Genomic DNA, 19062 nt, shown 5'->3' with positions numbered 1-19062 from the left:
TCAGCCTCCCAAAGTGCTAGGATGGCAGGTGTGAGCCACCGCGCCCAGCCGAGTTCTCCGATCATTATTATGGCAGTATATATTCTCTATATCCTCTTGGAATGATGTTACAACTTTGTACTCTGTCCACCCTGTCAAAGGTAAAGGGAGACTTTACCAGGAGTCTTAATTTGCAAGGGGCCAAACCTCTTTCACCTATTAGGGTTTGTCAGTGTGATGTGATGCTAAAAACAGTCCTTTGGTTGACTTGTGGGTAATTGATTCTCTGACGCTGACGACGCTTAGGAAAATGAAGGGATAAATGATGGGGACGCCAGGCGGCTGCCGGAGCCAACACCCAGCTCAGGGCCCGTGGACTGGAGCAGTGCCTCGGAGCAGGGGGAGATCTGCCGCATCAGGTGAGAGGGGTGGCCCTTGGGGGCTGGGCTGGTTGGGGGCAAGAAAAGTTAACCTTCTCACCAACTCAGAAACACTGAGTCCAAGAGGCCCACCACCATCCTCTTTACCCATGGACGGGTGAGTACATCTGAGCCCCTCTCTGGATAAAACCACCCCTCAATAGAGGCTCTGGAATAGGCTTTTGATGGTGCTGTTTGGGGCTTCTCTTAACTTGGGCGCGTGGCGGACTGGCTCCAGGTGTCTGTCGCAGGCGTTGAGGTCTCAGTGCTCCTTCAAGGGTGCGTGGGCAGGCTTCGGGGGCAAATGTGAGTTGGCTCGATTTTCCTGTCAGCGATGGGATTCTGCCATGGATCAGAGATGAGCCAAGTGGCTGTGCAAATCAATACTGCTCATTGATCACTCAGAACTGATTCAGTGTAATTGCTGGGAAATTGATAACATTTTGCTTTCTTGCTCAATTGCAGCCGCACTCTTTACTCCAGGTTTTAGACACAATTATCTGCCCTTGGAGTTCTCCGCTACCCCACGCCTGTCTCCTGATCCTTGCTTTAATGATCCTGAAGTATTTGTGTCTTTCACCATAGACCGCCTCAAACCCCTTCTGGAATGAGCTGGAGTATCACTCTTTTGAATGACAGTTCAAGATGCTTCCTCATTAAAAACTTAGATTTCTTTTAACTTAGAGTGCTGTCGGTGAAACAGTTTATAAACCAGATCAGGATGTCGATGCTTTGGGGTGCTCAAATTTCAAAGGGGAATGTTCAAGGAAAGTTAAAGATGTTCTTTCCCTGGGTTTTCAAAAATGCCCTTGCGAATTTGGGTGCTTGGGACCTGACCTCTGTCGTTAGCTGCAGGTGAATCTGCAGAATTCTCCTGACATTCCTGACATGAAGGCTGGCAAAAGGTGCCAACGGATGTAGATTAAGTGCCTGTTTATCCTGAATCCAGGCAATCTCAAGTACATCTAATCACAGAATCAGTAAGCACTGCAGGAAGCTAACCAATGATCATGATAGATTATAAACTCTGGAGTGCCTTCAGTCATCAGCGTTGTCAGCAATGCTGTTGGGCTTGGCTACACTTCATTCGGTGAATTTTGACTCCTTAAGTTGTCATGTGGAATATGTCTGTTGACAGCTATTTTATTTTATTCTTTGAGATAAGGTCTTGCTCTGGCACTTAGGCTACAGTGCAGTGACACTATCATGGATCACTGCAGACTTAACCTCTTGTGCTCAAGCAATCCTCCCATATCAGCCTCCAGAGTAGCTGGGACTACAGGCATGTGCCACCATGCCTAGATAATTTATTTTATTTCATTTTTTGTAGAGATGGGGTCTCGCTATGTTGCTCAGGCTGGAGCTTTTTTATCCTTAGTGACATAACCTCTATTCTTATCTTACCCTACACTGGGTAATTCTTGTTGTTTCCCATTTTCATCCAGTGGGATCTGCAAACCCATGGATTAGGTTCTCATAGCTCAGAGGTTGCCATGGTGTCTTGACCTATGCCTGGGGCACAGGATTTGTGGCAAATGTTGAGCCCCTTGGTTAGCCTGTGCAGTTACTGAGCCTTATCTTGAATGAGCGGGGTATTATCATGTTTACTGTGACTTGCCCTCGCCATCAAAGTCTGCCCTTCTATAAGGTTATTTTCAACTCCTTGAAACTACCGGGTGTGCATAGGGAGGGGCCGGTCAAGCAGGTGTTCCTGTCTGTCTCCATTCTTTCTTCCCCAGAGGCCCAACGACAAAGAGCAAGAAGTTTTCCTTTTTTTCAGACCCTTTCCCACGTGCGGGCGATGGAGGCTGAGGCCCCTTGTGAACGGGGAATGCTGTGAATAGAGCATTGTACCTGGGAAGCTGCTGCATGGAGCGGGAGGAAGTCTGCTGGCCTGGGAATGGGGAGGCCCATTCTGAAGTGCCCACTCCAAAACTAATTTGATGGAGGACCATGGAAAAGGTCCTTGTCCCCTCTGGGCTCTTTTCCTCAGCTGTAAGAGGAGCACGGGGATGCCTGCTCCAGAGGGAGAGTGCAAGGGTGGGTTGTAGAGCCTGGTAGGGCACAGGGGCTGGGAATCCCTTGTGCCAGTCCTTGGGAGAAGGGGCAGGAGCTCAGGAGGCAGAGGGAAAGCTTAAGTCAAGACAAGGGGTTTGAGCTTTATTCTGGAGGGAGTGGGGAGCCAGGGGCTTCTGAGCAGGGGAGGGAGGTGATCGGGGACCCAGATCTGCCTGAATCTTTAAACATCAGCAGCAAAGAAGGCAAGAAAGCCAGGCCGCAGCGGAGAGGCAGGAAAGGCAGTGGTTTCTGTCAAGGGGCGCTGCTTGTGTCCAAAGGTCTCCCAGCTTAGGAAATTCCACTTCTGGAGAGGCAGCCTGGACCAGGTGGGGAGAAGGGGACCAGACATGGTATGGTGCGATGAGGAGGACGGAAGGCTGCCGAGCCTTGGTCTGAGGAACAAAGGCTTAAGTCAGATGCGAGACGTATCTAAAGGGCTGGTCGTTTGGCTGCAGGTGCAGAGGCTCTGGCCCAGCAGGCGGAAGTTACACAGCCAGCCCTCGGGGCAGATCCCATGTTCTCATCTTTTCTCTAGCCCCAGTCCTTACCGGAACAGTAGAGGCTTAACGAATATTTGCAGAAGAAGGAGATTTGGGCTTGACATGATGAGACAAACTTCCTAACAATAAGAACTGCCTGGGCCGGGCATGGTGGCTCATGCCTGTAATCCCAACACTTTGTGAGGCTGAGGCGGGGGGATTGCTTAAGCCCGGGGGTTTGAAACCAGCCTCGGCAATATCGTGAGACTTTATCTTTACAGAAAATTTCAAAATTAGCTGGGCATGATGGCACATGCCTGCAGTCCCGGCTACTCAGGAGGCTGAGGCAGGAGGATTGCTTGAGGCCAGGAGTTTGAGGCCATGATTGCACCACTCTGTCTCAGCCTGGGCCACAGAGTGAGACCCTGTCTCAAGATAAATAAATAAAGAACCACTTGGAAGTAAGCCCCAGGGCTGGGGGTAGTGAGCTCCCTGTCATTCACTGGCAGCCAGTGCTCACTCGAGCAGAGCAGGAAGTGGAGGACGGCCAGTGTGCGCTCGGGGCGGGGTAGGGGAGTGGGGATGCTTGTGTCAGGGAGGGAGGGACTGACCGCTGAGGCCTGGGCTGCTGCTCCCTCCAGCTCTGCAGGCACAGGGTCTCAGGTTGCAATGAGCGGTCCCTGAGAGTGCTGCCTGGGGGCCCAAGGCATCCCTGGGTTAGAGGAGATTTCAGTGCCTTCGGAAAGGAGGGCGATACCCTGAGAGGGCCGGGAGAACAAGCTGGGTTCTGCCAGCGCTGGCCCTGCCTGCCGGAACTCCTCAGCAGGACCCAGGAGCCGGAGGGAAGGAAGCCATGTCGGGAGATCGTGGGAAAGGCGGGGGTGCTGGCCATCTCCGGGGCCGGCTGGGCCCCTGGATGGATCTACACCCCCATGGAGGAGACATCCTGCTGAGAGGGAGAAACCCATGGAGATGGGAGGACCGAATTCCTAGGGGGCCAAGTCGCCCGATGGCAGCCGTGTTTCCACGCTCAGGCAGGTCTGGGCCGACACAGTGGCACTTGCGCAGGGGCGGGCTCTGTCCCCTGCTGGCTGTTCTTCCCCTAATTGCAGAGCATGGTGTCCGCAGGCCCCAATTAAGGGTAGTTACAGGACCTATGGGACGACTGTGCCACGCTGGCTCCCCCGGCTCTTCGGTCTCTTCCAGGACTAAAACCCTTCAGCGAAATCTAAGCGTCTGGAGCAAGACTTAGAGCCCTTCTCCCCTCTCTCCAACTCCAAACAAAATTAAAACAGGAAGAGCCTGCCCTCTCAGAGGGTCAGTCTTAGGTAGCCACAGCAAAGGTTTCTAGAGAATTCCCTATTGGTTCAGGCACCTCACCTCACCAGATCCTTACAGGAGCCAAAGGAGGAGGTCTAGTTACCATCTCAGTTTTATGGCCAGGGAAAATAAGGCTCAGAGAGGGGAGGCCACTTGTCCTGGGACACACAGCTAATGACAGCTGAGCTAGGATTTGAATTTCCAGTTTGTCTGACTCAGAGCGGAGCAGTTGCCCTTGCTGCCTGCCATCACTGCCACACTGGATGGGGTTGAATGAGGGGGCATTGAGAAAAGGTTCTTTGACCTTCCCCATTCCTTGCTAAGGGATCCCATTTTATTTTATTTATTTAATTTTTTTTTTTTTTTTTTTTTGAAACAGGGTCTCACTTTGTCACCCAGCGTGGAGTGCATGGCATGATCTTGGCTCACTGCAACCTGCGCCTCCCGGGTTCAAGGGATTCTCATGCCTCAGCCTCCCGAGTAGCTGGGATTACAGGCACATGCCACCACTCCTGTCTTATTTTTGTAATTTTAGTAGAGACAGGGTTTCACCAGGTTGGCCAGGCTGGTCTCAAACTCCTGGCCTCAGGTGATCCGCCCACCTCAGCCTCCCAAAGTGCTGGGATTATAGGCATGAGCCACCGTGCCTGGCCCCAAATCCCACTTCTAATGCCTTATGGCAAGGGGAAATTTCTCTACCGTCACTGGTTTTCAGTTCAACCCTATGTGGTTGGCAGGGTAGCTCCATCATACCCATTCTACAGATGAAGAAAGTGAAGTCAGAGAGGGTGGCTGGCAGAGGCAGAATGTGAACCCGGGTTTGTCTGACTTCCAGAGTCCGAATTCTTTTTCCCATCCCACAGTTTCCAAAAATCAAGAACCAAGGCTTGCCATGGAGTCAAGCCCAGGGCTGGGCCAGTAAAGGCCATCCCGATGGCTGTGGCTACACCTGACCTTCCTCTCCTGTCACTCTGCAGGTGCCAGCCCCAGGTGAAGGATGCCACTCTGGGTGTTCTTCTTTGTGATCCTCACCCTCAGCAGCAGCTCCCACTGCTCCCCACCTCCCCCTTTGACTCTCAGGTAAGCAGCCCCTGGGGAAAGTTCCCACCACTCCCAAGCCATCCCTGCCATGGGGCAGGCGTTAGTGAATGCAGACTCAGCCCATTAGCTGGGCCCCGGCTATGTCTCCAGGCAGCACCCACTGCCTGTCCTTGCAGAGGAGGCAGACACAGCTTCACAGAGGTCACTCAGAGGGGTCTGAGTCTCTCTTGGGGTGAGTGGGACAGATGGCAACAGAAGGATCTTGCAGAGACATGGCGAATGCAGCCGTGACTGTCCCCTCGCCTGGCCTCCACCCCGCCCTCTGACCCCTGACTCCTTCTGCACAGGATGCGGCGGTATGCAGATGCCATCTTCACCAACAGCTACCGGAAGGTGCTGGGCCAGCTGTCCGCCCGCAAGCTGCTCCAAGACATCATGAGCAGGCAGCAGGGGTAAGCAGGAGTTCTAGTGACTTCTTCCCACACTCTGCAGCAGAGTCTCCAGGATCTTGTTCCCTGCAGGAGACCAGGGACCGAGTCAGATCTCTTCCTTGGCACAGCAAGTGTCATTTCTGGACTTCCCATAGCAAAAGGGTTCCAGCGTTAAACCTCAGCTTACCTCCACACCTACCATGTGCCTCTTGCGGCTAGGCTCTGACAGTAACCACACTGGTGGTAGTTACCATTTAATCATGACTCCATGCCAAAAACAAAGGCTCTGCCCTGGGACATTTACAGACACTTGGCACAGTGCTGGGCACACAGGATGCCCTTGGTAGTGTCAGCTACTATTATTCTTAGTTTCTTGCTTTCTTTTTTTTAGAGACAGGGTCTCATTCTGTTGCCCAGGCTGGAGTGCAGTGGAATGATCATGCCTCATTGTAAACTCAAATGCCTGGACTCAAATGATCCTCCCATCTTAGCCTCCCAAGTAGCTGGGACTACCACTATGCACCACCACAACCGACAATTTTATTTTTTGTAGAGATGGCGTCTCACTATGTTGTCCAGGCTGGTCTCGAACTCCTGGCCTCAAGCGATCCTCCCACCTTGGCCTCCCAAAGCATTGGGATTACAGTTGTAAGCCACCTTGCCCAGCTTTTAGTTTCTTCTTTAATCTTCATAACAACCCTTATCCCCATTATACAGGGGTAATAGCTTTTTTTTTTTTTTTTTTTTGAGACGGAGTCTCGCTCTGTCCCTGAGGCTGGAGTGCAGTGGCACAATCTCAGCTCACTGCAAGCTCTGTCTCCCGGGTTCACACCATTCTCCTGCCTCAGCCTCCCGAGTAGCTGGGACTACAGGTGCCCGCCACCACACCTGGCTAATTTTTGTATATTTTAGTAGAGACAAGGTTTCACCATGTTAACCAGGACAGTCTCGATCTCCTGACCTCGTGATCTGCCCGCCTCAGCCTCCCAACGTGCTGGGATTACAGGCATGAGCCACTGTGTCTGGGCCCAGGGTTAATAGCTCTTAAAGGACACACAAAGAGTGGCAGAGTTTGGAGCAAAACTGCCTGACTCTATAGCCTGTATGTTTTTTAGTTTTTACTTTGAAAAAATCTCAAACTTACAAAAAAGTTGCAACAAAAGCACAATGGACTTCCATATACCCTTCCAATTCCTAACATTTTATCACATTTGCTTACTCTATATCTATAGCTAGATATAGATACATACCACAGAAACACATATGCACATTAAGTGTTGTTATCATTTTTGCTGAACCATTTGAGAGTAAATTGCAGTCATCATGACCCTCTACCTTTAGGTACTTCTGTATGTGTCTCCTAATACCTAACCAAAGGACATTTCCTTACATAATCATAATATAATTGTCAGTTATAATCCATTTTCAAATTTTACCAGTTGTCCCAAAATGTCCTTTATGACAATTATTTCTTTTTCTGATCTGGGACCCAATCTGGGATCATGGATACCATTTAGTTGTCATGTCTCTTCAGTTTCTTTTAATCTGGAATTGTTCCTCGGTCTTTCATGACATTGACAGTTTTGATTACTAAAGGCTAATGATTTATAGAATGTCTCTCATGTTGAATTTGCCAGACATATCCCCATGATTAGAGGATGCATTCCTCTAATGATGATTAGAGGAATCAGGTGATGCACTCACAGAAGTAATGTTGTGTCCTTCTCAGTGCCTGGTATCAGGAGGCACAGGATGGCAACTTGTGCCATTATTGGTGGATTATTGGTAGATGGTAACTTCGATCAGTTGGTTAACATGGTGTCTGCCAGGTTTCTCCTCTATAAAGTTATTTTTCCCTCTATAATTAATAATCTGTGGGGAGACGTTTTGCAACTGTATACATTTGTACTACTGTACTCTTCACTACTATATATACTGCCTCCCTAAGTGTGGCTGAATCTAATTCAGTTGGGTAGAAGAGTCCACACCAGATATTGAAATAGGCGTAGGGATATACCTCTGCCTCTCCACATCCTACCCAAATAGCAACTAGTTCTCTTTTTCTAACCACACAGAGAGAGAAACCAAGAGCGAGGAGCAAGGGCACGGCTTGGCCGTCAGGTGGACAGCGTGTGGGCAGAACAAAAGCAAATGGAATTGGAGAGCATCCTGGTGGCCCTGCTGCAGAAGCACAGGTATGGGTGTGTGTGCATGTGTGCTTCTAGGGACTTCAGGGCTTCCTACTCCATGGTTTGCTGGGAAAAGGAAAAAATCCACTCCTCTCTGAAGGTATGGGGCTCTGCCAAACAAACCAAGAACAAGGACCCTCCTGACAGACATTAAGAACTAGGAGAATGGCTGGGCATGGTGGCTCATGCCTGTAATCCCAGCACTTTGTGAGGCTGAGGTGGGTGGATCATCTGAGGTCAGGAGATCGACACCAACCTGGCCAACATGGCGAAACCCTGTCTTTACTAAAAATACAAAAATTAGCCAGGCGTAGTGGCTCACGCCTGTAATCCCAGCCACTTGGGAGGCTGAGGCAGGAGAATCGCTTGAAGCTGGGAGGCGGAGGTGTCAGTGAGCTGAGATGGCGCCATTGCACTCCAGCCTGGGCAACAGAGTAAGACTCTGTCTAAAAAAAAAAAAAAAAGGCCGGGCGCGGTGGCTCAAGCCTGTAATCCCAGCACTTTGGGAGGCCGAGACGGGCGGATCACGAGGTCAGGAGATCGAGACCATGCTGGCTAACACGGTGAAACCCCGTCTCTACTAAAAAATACAAAAAACTAGCCGGGCGAGGTGGCGGGCGCCTGTAGTCCCAGCTTCTCAGGAGGCTGAGGCAGGAGAATGGCGTGAACCCGGGAGGCGGAGCTTGCAGTGAGCTGAGATCCGGCCACTGCACTCCAGCCTGGGCGACAGAGCGAGACTCCGTCTCAAAAAAAAAAAAAAAAAAAAAAAAAGAACTAGGAAAGTGCCTGGGTGCGGTGGCTCATGCCTGTAATCCCAGCACTTTGGGAGGCTGATGGGGAAGAACCACTTGAGGCCAGGAGTTTGAGACCAGCTTGCCCAATATAGTGAGATCTCGTCTCAATCAATCAATCAATACTAGGAGAGTTCTTTAGACATGACGGGTGGGAAGTGTCTGATGGAGACCGCATCTTATCCACGGCTGTATCCCAGTGCGGAGCCAGAGGCCAGGCTCAGTGTCCATGCCCAAAAATGTTACTCACTGAATGGTTCCGGGATACGACCCAGAAATCTGAATTTTAACAGGTGTCCCCAAGGATTTGGCTGCAGGTGAACTGACAGGCATGCTCTGGATCCCTTGCCAAGTTCAAAAAACTATAAAGCCAAAGACAGACCAGCCCTCCCACACACTGTGGTAGATGAGTGTGCACAGACACACGATCAGCAGACGAGAGACGTGATGACTGTCATTCTCCAGCTCACTGGCCCTCATGTTTCTCCTGGGAGTCAGGGGAGATCGGAAATGAGTTACCTCATTTTACAGAGGAGGAAAAGTGAGGCAAAGAGGGGGTGGCAGCTGGCCCCAAATCAGGGACTGGCAGGCCCAAGACCTGTTCTTTGCACAAAGCCCCACTTCATGGGCAAAGTTTCCCAAAAATGTCTTGGCTGTTTGGAGAAACTCTGCTGGGGTTTAGAACCTGATTTTTTGTTGTTGTTGTTGTTGTTGGGATGCAGTTTCACTCTCATCACCCGGGCTGGAGTGCAGTAGCGTGATCTCAACTCACTACAACCTCCGCCTCCAGGGTTCAAGTGATTCTCAGCCTCCCGAGTAGCTGGGATTAGGTGCCTGCCACCATGCCCAGTTGATTTTTGTACTTTTAGTAGTGAACTCCTGACCTCAGGTGATCCGCCCTCCTCAGCCTCCCTAAGTGCTGGGATTACAGGCACCCGCCACCACACCCGGCTAACTTTTTGTACTTTTAGTAGAGATGGGGTTTCATCATGCTGGCCAGGCTGGTCTCGAACTCCTGACCTCAGGTGATCCACCTGCCTTGGCCTCCCAAAGTGCTGGGATTACAGGTGTGAGCCACCACAGCCGGCCTAGAGCCTGATTGAACTGCGAGCACAAGCAGGTCCCAGTGTGGCTCTGCTGGGCACTTCTGGTCCAATCTATTAAGCAAATCCAGTTCCCAGCAGAGCTCTCCGTGGCCTCTCTCCCCTTCTTCCCAACCCGATTAGACACCACCAGCCCAGAGATTTCACCATCTACAAGCAGCACCAGGCCTACGGCAGATGACAGGAGGGGCGACAACCAGGCTGGGAGGCGGGAAGAACGCCTGGACCCCAGGCCTGGTTCCGCAACTAGTGGCACAGCAACACGCTTCTTAGTTTCGACTCTGTGAAAGGAGGGGTTAGCTCTTACCATCTCTAGGGTCCGCAAGACTAGAGTTCAAAAATAATGTCTCTAAGAAGAATGCCTCCTCTGTGCCTCGCAGGCTGGGATTAGGTAATTGTTCACCTGCTATGGCTCTCATCAGGCCCCGGTAGGGTGGATGGCTCCAGGGAGGGCTAATCCTAAGAATGCAGGCTTTGTTCCTGCCAGTTAAAAGCCAGAGGCTTCACAGAGATTGAAGTCATAGAGCCCGCAGAGCTGGCAGGAAGGGTCCCGAAGGCTGCTACAGCCATTGTTCCCCCTCCAGCTGGACTGCTGCAAATACCAGGATATCACTGGTGAGCAGGAATAAGTTCCTGCTTTAGAGTGCAGAGGAGAGCCATGTGACAGATGGCTCACTTTTGCACCCATCATACATTGTGTCCATGTAACGGCCCTGTAAGGAAACTGAGGCTCGGGTTTAGCCATCCTCCCACCCCTGTAAAGACCATCCAGTGACTGTGACATGCCACGCTCTGGACCGGAGGCATAGCAGGGTACAGGACGGCAGCGACCCCTGCTTTCACGGAATTCATAATGCACCGAGGCAGCAAGGAACTAGATAACATTCTCGTACAGTCAATTACTTCATTGTGATGAGTGGGAAGAGACGCTGGGAAGTGGTGACAGTGAGGCTGGGAGAACGCTGAGCCTGTCTGGGGATTAGAGGCAGCTTCTTCAAGGGGAAGTGACTGGCCCAGGGTCTTGGTGGGAGTTGGCTGGCAGAGCAGAGAGCAGGGGCTAAGCCTGGGACTGACCTCGCTGGCACGCTTGCACATCCTTCCCTCCACCCCACACAGCCTCTTTTGGAATCCGAAAGGCCAGCTCCTGCCATGGGAGCACCCATAGCCCTGGTTCCATGCATCCCACTCTAGTCACCCTCACTTCAATTCCCCGGATTGAGCTTGATCTTTCTTTCTGTAGCAGGAACTCCCAGGGATGAAGATTCCTCCTGTGACCTGGGCTACCTGTAGCCAAAACGCAACTGGATCCAGTTAATCCTCTTTCATTTCTGACCCACTTTTTCCTTTGTAAATACAATAAAATCCCCCATATCGGTGTGCATTTAAATGTTCTTTTCTCTTCGGCCTTATTTTTTCTGTGTTTTATATAGTTACATTTCCCAAAGTGGTATTACAAGGTATAATTTTGTTCAAAGCTAACATTTACCAAGCACGCAGAGTGCAAAGCAGGCAGCTTCGTGCATAGAACCTCATATGCTCCTTACACAGGCTGATGGAGGGTATTGGCATCCTCCTCCTTTCTTTTTTTTTTTTTTTTTTTGAGACGGAGTCTCGCTCTGTAGCCCAGGCTGGAGTGCAGTGGCTGGATCTCAGCTCACTGCAAGCTCCGCCTCCCGGGTTCACGCCATTCTCCGGCCTCAGCCTCCCGAGTAGCTGGGACTACAGGCGCCTGCCACCTCGCCCGGCTAGTTTTTTGTATTTCTTAGTAGAGACGGGGTTTCACCGTGTTAGCCAGGATGGTCTCGATCTCCTGACCTCGTGATCCGCCCGTCTCGGCCTCCCAAAGTGCTGGGATTACAGGCTTGAGCCACCGCGCCCGGCCCATCCTCCTCCTTTCACAGACAAAGAACTGAGGCACAGAAAGTGTAACCCAATTGCCCACAGTCACACCTGGCAAATGAGAAAGCTGAGATTCAAATCCAGGCAAGTCCAACCCAGAACCAGCTCTTAACCACATTCAACTAACTTCGATCACAGTCATCCTTCACCCACGTGTGACTTGCTCTTCTATAAACAACACCATTTAGTCATTCAACAAACTTTTTTTTTTTTTTTGAGATGGAGTTTCACTCTTGTTGCCCAGGCTGGAGTGCAATGGCATGATCTCGGCTCACTGCAACCTCTGCCTCCTGGGTTCAGGCGATTCTCCTGCCTCAGCCTCCCGAGTAGCTGGGATTACAGGCATGTGCCACCACGCCCAGCTAATTTTGTATTTTCAGTAGAGATGGGATTTCTGCATGTTGGTCAGGCTGGTCTCAAACTCCCAACCTCAGGTGATCTGCCCGCCTCGGCCTCCCAAAGTGTTGGGATTACAGGCATGAGCCACCGCACCCGGCCTTCATTCAGCAAACATTTATAGAACACCCACTCTGTGCCAGGTACTGTCTGGGCACTGGAGAGATAGTCATGAACAAGGTCCCTGACCTTATAGAGCTTATATTCCAATGTGTGTGTGGTGGGGAAGAGAATAATAAACACAAGTCAATATAGAATATGTCAGATGTTGGCAAGTGCAAAGGATAAAGCTTTAAAGGGCCAGGGAGTGCTGGGGGTATAATTTGATCTACACTGTGTATATGTGAAGGCCTCACTGATGTGACATTTGAGTAAAGACCTGAGGAAGAGAGGGAATTGGCTTTGTAAATATCAGAGTAAAGAACATTCCAGGCAGAGTGAAAACTCAACAAAGGCTTAGAGGCAGGAGTGTGGAAGGACTAGCAAGGGGGTCAATGTGGCTACCTGGGCCAGAGCAAGGATGTCAGTGGAGAGAAAAAAGTCCTGGAGGAGCAGGAGGCCAGCTCATGGGGACACTTAGAAGTGTTAAAAAACAAAACAAAACAAAAAAAGTAACAAATTGAGTCTTTTGGTTTTTTGTTTTGTTTTGTTTTGAGATGGAGTCTCACTCTGTTGCCCAGGCTGGAGTGCTCTGGCACGATCTCGGCTCACTGCAACCTCCACCACCAGGGTTCAAGTGATTCTCCTGCCTCAGCTTCCCAAGTAGCTGGGATTACAGGTGTGAGCCACCACCCCCGACCCAAATAGAGTTTTAAAGATTGAATTGGCGTTTGTGAGCAGTTCATGAACTGGGCAGCATCCCGCGGGGGGCTCTGACAAGCTGAGTGGGAGTGAGCCTTACAGGCAAAAAGGGGCTGAAGCAGAAACAGGACATGAAAAGCAGACTGGTCATTTCAAAGTTACCTTCCTTCTGGGGTTAAAGCAGAGGGGACTTCCTGATTATGCAAGCTAAGGCAGACTGGGCCCCTTCTTTTTTTTTTTTTTTTTTTTTTTGAGACGGAGTCTCGCTCTGTCCCCCAGGCTGGAGTGTGGTGGTGTGATCTAAGTTCACTGCAACCTCCCCGTTCCAGGTTCAAGCGATTCTACTTCAGCCTCCCAAGTAGCTGGGATTATAGACGCCTGCCACCAAGCCTGGCTAATTTTTGTATTTTTAGTAGAGACAGGGTTTCACCACATTGGCCAGCCTGGTCTCGAACTCCTGACCTCAGGCGATCCACCTGCCTCAGCCTCCCAAAGTGCTGGGATTACAGGCATGAGCCACTGTGCCTGGCCCAACTGGACCCCTTCTGATTGGCTGCTGTGAATTTCATATTTTGGAAAACTGGACCATTTAATGTTCTGTTTGATGATATGGCACTTAGCAGGTCATGAGTGACTCTATTCTGGTTGGGTCTGGTTTGTTGGGGCCCACCTAGTGCAAGAGCTCAGTTCGAAACAGCGGCCTCCCATAAATGTTCGTTAACAAGGTCACAGTAAGGATTTGGATCCCACACTTGGTGAGATGAAAGCCATGGTGGAGTTTAAGCAGAAGAATGATATGCTGTGACCTATGTTGAAAATCACTCTAAGAAATGGTCAAACTCTAGATACATTCTTAGGGCAGAAGCCATTTGCTGATACACAGGGTGTAGGGATTGGAGAGAAGTTAAGAATGACTCCCGTGTTTTTGGCCTGAGGATGGAGGGTGTGAGGATGGAGTTGCCACTTAGAAGCTTTGGGGGCTGGGGCAATATTAAGAGTTTAGGTTTGAACGTTGAGTGTGAGGTGCCTATGAAAGATGCAAGTGAGGAAGCTGAGTAGGCACATGGCTGTACAGGTCCTAGTTCAGGAGAGTCCCCTGAGTTCGGGGGAGAGGTCTGGACAGCTGGTTTGGTTTGGTAGTTGTCACCATTTAGACAGTCAGTCTTTAAAGTCAAAAGACTAGTTAGATTACTAAGGAAGAATGTGGGAAGAGTAGAGTCCAGGGATTGATCCCCCGGAAATCCTACATTTAAAGTTTAGAAGAGGGCCAGGCGCAGTGGCTCATGCCTGGAATCCCAGCATTTTGGGAGGCCAAGGCAGGTCGATCACTTGAGGCCAGGAGTTCAAGACCAGCCTGGCCAAAATGGCGAAACCCTATCTCTACTAAAAATACAAAAATTAGCTGGGCATGGTGGCGCACACTTGTAATCCCAGCTACTCAGGAGGCTGAGGCAGGAGAATCATTTGAACCTGGGAGGCAGAGGTTGCAGTGAGCCGTGATCGTACCACTGCACTCCAGTCTGGGCAACAGAGCAAGACTGTCTCAAAAAAAGAAAAAAAAAAAAGTTTTGAGGAAAGATGAGGAACCAGCAAAGGAGGCTGAGAAGTAGCAGACAGTGAAGTAACAGGAAAACCACTTCACAGAAGAATCCCAGAAGTCAAATGAAGGGTGTTTCTAGAAGAAAGGGGTGATCCGCTCTGCTAAATGCTGCTGATGGGACAAGTCGGTTGAGAACGGACCACGGAAGTGACCGTGGAAGCCACTGATGACCTCGGCAAAGAGAAATCGGGTGAAGTAGTGAAGGCCGAAATCTGGTTTGAGTGGGAGAAATGGGAGAAGAGGAACCAGAGCTGGTGAGTATAGACTTGGCTGTGCAATATGGTGGCCCCTAGACATACGTGGCTAATGAACACTTGAAATGTAGCTGGTACAATCTGAGATGTACTTTAAGTATAAAATAAACACTGGGGCGTGGTGGCTCATGCCTGCAATCCCAGCATTTTTGGGAGGCCCAGCGGGGAGGATCACTTGAGGATAGGAGTTCAAGACTAGCCTGGGCAACATAGCCAGACTCTGCCTCTACAAATACAAATTCAAAACAAATTGTCCAGGCGTGGTGACACACACCTGCAGTCCCAGCCACTTGGGAGGCTGAGGTGGGAGAACTGTTGAGCCCAGGAGTTTGAGGCTGCAGTGAACTATGACTGTACCACTGCACTCCAGCCTGGGCAACAGAGTGAGACTCTGTCTCTAAAAAAAAAAAAAAAAACATAAAACAAAGCACCCCACAGGTTAAAGGTGCAAGTAAGGAATCACTCAGATTTAACATGAAAAAATAAAAAATACCTCAATATTTTTATACTGATCACATATTAAAATGATATTTTAGATACACTGGGTTAAATTAAAGATATTAAAATTAATTTCACCTGTTTCTTTTTAACTTTTTTTATCTTGGTTTCCAGAAAATGTAAAATCCCCTATGTAGCTTGCCTTGTATTTCTATTGGACAGCACTGGTAGAGATGATTTTTTTGAGAAATTTTGCTATAAAGGGAAGCAGAGAACTGGAGCCACTGACCCGAGGCCCCCGCATCAGTGATTACCCAACTTTTGCTATTCATGAGCCATTTTATCGGGGCCAAATATTCCCACACATCACCTACCCTTCTGCGTGCCTCTGATCAGAATCTATGAACTTTCTGGGGTGACTGAAATGTTCTATATTTCAATTTGAATGGTAGTTATACCAGTGTTGTTACATACAAAAATTCATTCAGTTGTTCACTTAGGATCTGTGCATTTTGCTGTGAGTAAATTAAACCTAAAAAAAAAACCCTGACAACTGTGAAAAGTCTGGATGATGGGATGTCTGTTTTGATTTAAAAAGTGCAAAAGAGGCCGGGCGCGGTGGCTCAAGCCTGTAATCCCAGCACTTTGGGAGGCCGAGACGGGCGGATCACGAGGTCAGGAGATCGAGACCATCCTGGCTAACACGGTGAAACCCCGTCTCTACTAAAAATACAAAAAAAAAAAAAAAATAGCCGGGCGAGGTGGCGGGCGCCTGTAGTCCCAGCTACTCCGGAGGCTGAGGCAGGAGAATGGCGTAAACCCGGGAGGCGGAGCTTGCAGTGAGCTGAGATCCGGCCACTGCACTCCAGCCCGGGCTACAGAGCAAGACTCCGTCTCAAAAAAAAAAAAAGTGCAAAAGAGGGGCCAGGCGCGGTGGCTCAAGTCTGTAATCCCAGCACTTTGGGAGGCCAAGGCGGGTGGATCATTTGAGGTCAGGAGTTCCAGACCAGCCTGGGTAACATGGTGAAACCCCGTCTCTACTAAAACTACAAACATTAGCCGGGCGTGGTGGCACGTACCTGTAATCCCAGCTACTAGGGAGGCTGAGGCAGGAGAATCACGTGAACCTAGGAGGCGGAGGTTGCAGTGAGCAGAGATGACGCCACTGTACTCCAGCCTGGGTGACCGAGCAAGACTCTGTCTCAAAAAAAAAAAAAAAAAAAAGTGCAAAAAGAATCACAGCCTCTTAACATTGATGGGGTGAACAATCCCACCTCTCTGTTGTGCAGCCTAAGACAGTGTTGCCAGGGAAGGAATGACCCAAGATCCAAGGGCCTGGCAGCCAGGTCTCCAGTCTCCCAGCACCAGAACTATGCAACCAACTCGGTTCCTCACAGGGTAAAGACCACCTGCTCTCCCTGGGCGCCCGAGAAAAAAAAACTGTGAAGCCTGGGAAACCGTCTGCAGGGGGCCACTGAGGCGGCTCCACCGGGGAGACAATCAGAACAATGGGAGACAAAAGCCCCTCGGAGGAAAAGGCTGGCCTTTGACGGCAGGCGGCCCACTTCAACCAAGAGAGGCGGGCACAAAGGAGGGGGCTGTGAATGGGAGGCGCGCCTGGCCTGCCCCGAGACCCCCTCCTTCCTCCCAGACCCACCTGCTCATATCTTTCCTTGGCCTGTCCCGACAAAACAAAAGCTGAGGGCTCTCTCAACTTCCAATTAGTTTTTCAAATAAAAGAATGACTGCTGGGACCTGCTGCTACTTGTGGTTTTTGAGGTGAATGCAATTATAGGGGGAAAACCGCCATGGCAACAACTCCAGGGCTCCATACCATTAACCACGGCACGAATGGCGTCCAAAAGACTCCACTTGCCCTGCAGAGGAGCTGGGAGCTTCCCACTCCCGGGAGGGTCCTACTGAAGACGGAGTGCTATTTTTCTCCCTAAAGAAATGCTCTAATCAATGGGGGACTTGTCGCTTTTAATGATAATCTCTTCTGTTTGTATTAACTTAAAGTTCACAAAGAGGCTTCCCATCCATTACTTCATTTGTTCTCTACAACAGGCCCCTGAGGAAGGCAGAGCAGGGCACACTGGCCCAGCTGGATTCAACTAGAGGTCAGATTCAAGGAGAGTCGTTCCAGGTCGGCAGGACGGGACTGATGGGGCGGGAAGGGAAGGCAGCACTCTCTCGAAAAGGCTGCTTTAAGACCCCAGGCCCCTCAGGAAATGCTGGGGAGGAAATGAGGGAGCTGGGGAGTCAAGTGACTTGAACTAACAGGTGAATGTAGACCTGCTACAGACTGTTGACTGGGCTCCTGCTACCACCACCTAGGAAATAATAATGACAATATCTGCGCTATTGAGAGCGAACACCGACTCAATGCTAAGTGTCAGGCACTGTGGTATGTGTTGTGGCTGTGAACTCCTCTAATCCCTATAAAGCCCTCAGAGGTATGATCCCCATTTTTACTGATGGGCAACCAAGGCCCAGAGAGGTAAAGGAAGGTACAAAAGGACACACAGCTAATGGGGGAACTCAAAGCAGCTCTGACTCTAAAGCTGATGTGTCTTGTACTCCTCAGAGAAGGCCAGGCCCAGGCGCTACTGCAGTGAATCACTTGAGTGATGAATCCAGTGGATTTCATGAATTATAGGAGAGAGGCCTGCTGTCAGCTCTGGACTCCCAGACCGTCTTGGCTATAGCAGCCAGGTTCTTCCCCTACAGCACTGCTCCAGCACTGAGAGCCGAGTCCCTTTAAGAGGCCAGGTACAGTGGCTCCTGCCTGTAATCCTAACACCTTGTGAGGTAGGGCAGATTGCTTGAGCTCAGGAGTATGAGACCAGCCTGGGCAACATTGCAAAATCCCATCTCTACTAAAAATACAAAAATTAGCCCAGTGTGGTGGCACGCACCTGTAGTCCCAGCTACTCCAGAGGCTGAGGTGGGGAAATCACCTGAGCCTGGGAGGTTGAAGTTGCAGTGAGTTGTGATTGCACCACTGCATTCTGGCCTGAGTGACAGAGCAAGACCCTGTCTCAAAAAAAAAAAAAAAAAGGGCTTCGCCCAGTGGGTAGGATCAGACAGACAGCATCTGCCTCTGCTATACCCCAATATAAAACTCAGGCTGGCCAGGCGTGGTGGTGCATGCTTGTAGTCCCAGCTACTCAGGAGGCCCAGGCAAGAGGATCCCTTGAGTTCAAGGTCAGCCTGGGCAACATAGTGAGACCCCATCTCTCTCTCTCCTTTTTTTTTTTTTTTTAAAAAAAGGTCCTAAGAGAAAAATCAATCCCTTTACCATAGCCCCTAAAAGCCAAGTTTATTCTGGCTTCTGCCCCAGCGAGGATGCTGTTCCTGCCAGTGACACCCTGGCTGCTTGGCCTGCTTCCAGTCGGAATGTGCCGTGCTCTTGCCCCAGAACCTCCGCACTGGCTGATTCTCTGGCTGGAGTGCTCTTCCCCAGCTTGGTATAGGCGCCTTCTCATTCTTCGGGTCTCGGCTGAGCCCTCCCGAGCCATCTAGGTAAGAACTGCTTCGTCTGAGGCCCTTCTCACATGTGTGGTCACTGTTCCCTTTCTCCCTCAGCCAGCCTGCCCGTGAGCTGTACCTGGACCAAGGGCAGGGACTGGATCCGTCTTGCTCGCTGTGGTAGCTCTGGACACAGAACACAGCCTGGCACGTGGCAGTGTTTACTGGGCACTGTTCTCCAGCTCCTGTCTTGAGTCTGCAGGCCAGCCCCAAACCAGCCCGGGAACCCCTTAGCTGTGCCAGCCCTTTCTCCAAAAAGCTGTTTCCTGACTTCCTTCCTGCCAGCCAGTGGCTGTCCTTTGTTCCCAGTGACCAGGACACCCGGCACCCTTT

The 19062-nt window shown here is 50.4% G+C and overlaps 1 protein-coding gene across 2 annotated transcripts; it reads left to right on the top strand.

The window, feature by feature from the left end:
* The first annotated feature begins 326 nt into the window (after positions 1-326).
* GHRH (growth hormone releasing hormone) lies at positions 327-11197 on the top strand. Of its 2 annotated transcripts, none has more exons than XM_015457697.3 (5): positions 327-398; positions 5233-5335; positions 5644-5748; positions 7803-7922; positions 11051-11197. In XM_015457697.3, exons 2-5 carry the CDS (start codon positions 5253-5255, stop codon positions 11067-11069), a joined length of 327 nt encoding a protein of 108 aa, XP_015313183.3. In that variant the 5' UTR covers positions 327-398; positions 5233-5252; the 3' UTR covers positions 11070-11197. The 2 variants fall into 2 exon arrangements, with proteins under 2 accessions (XP_015313183.3, XP_065379193.1); XM_065523121.1 differs by lacking the exon at positions 327-398 and adding an exon at positions 3531-3973.
* The last annotated feature ends 7865 nt before the right edge of the window (positions 11198-19062 follow it).

This window comes from Macaca fascicularis, chromosome 10 (assembly GCF_037993035.2).
Source record: "Macaca fascicularis isolate 582-1 chromosome 10, T2T-MFA8v1.1".
In the NCBI taxonomy this organism is placed as follows: Eukaryota; Metazoa; Chordata; class Mammalia; order Primates; family Cercopithecidae; genus Macaca; species Macaca fascicularis.
The sequence above is the reverse complement of the archived record's forward strand: the minus strand, read 5'-3'. Positions and strand labels throughout refer to the sequence as shown.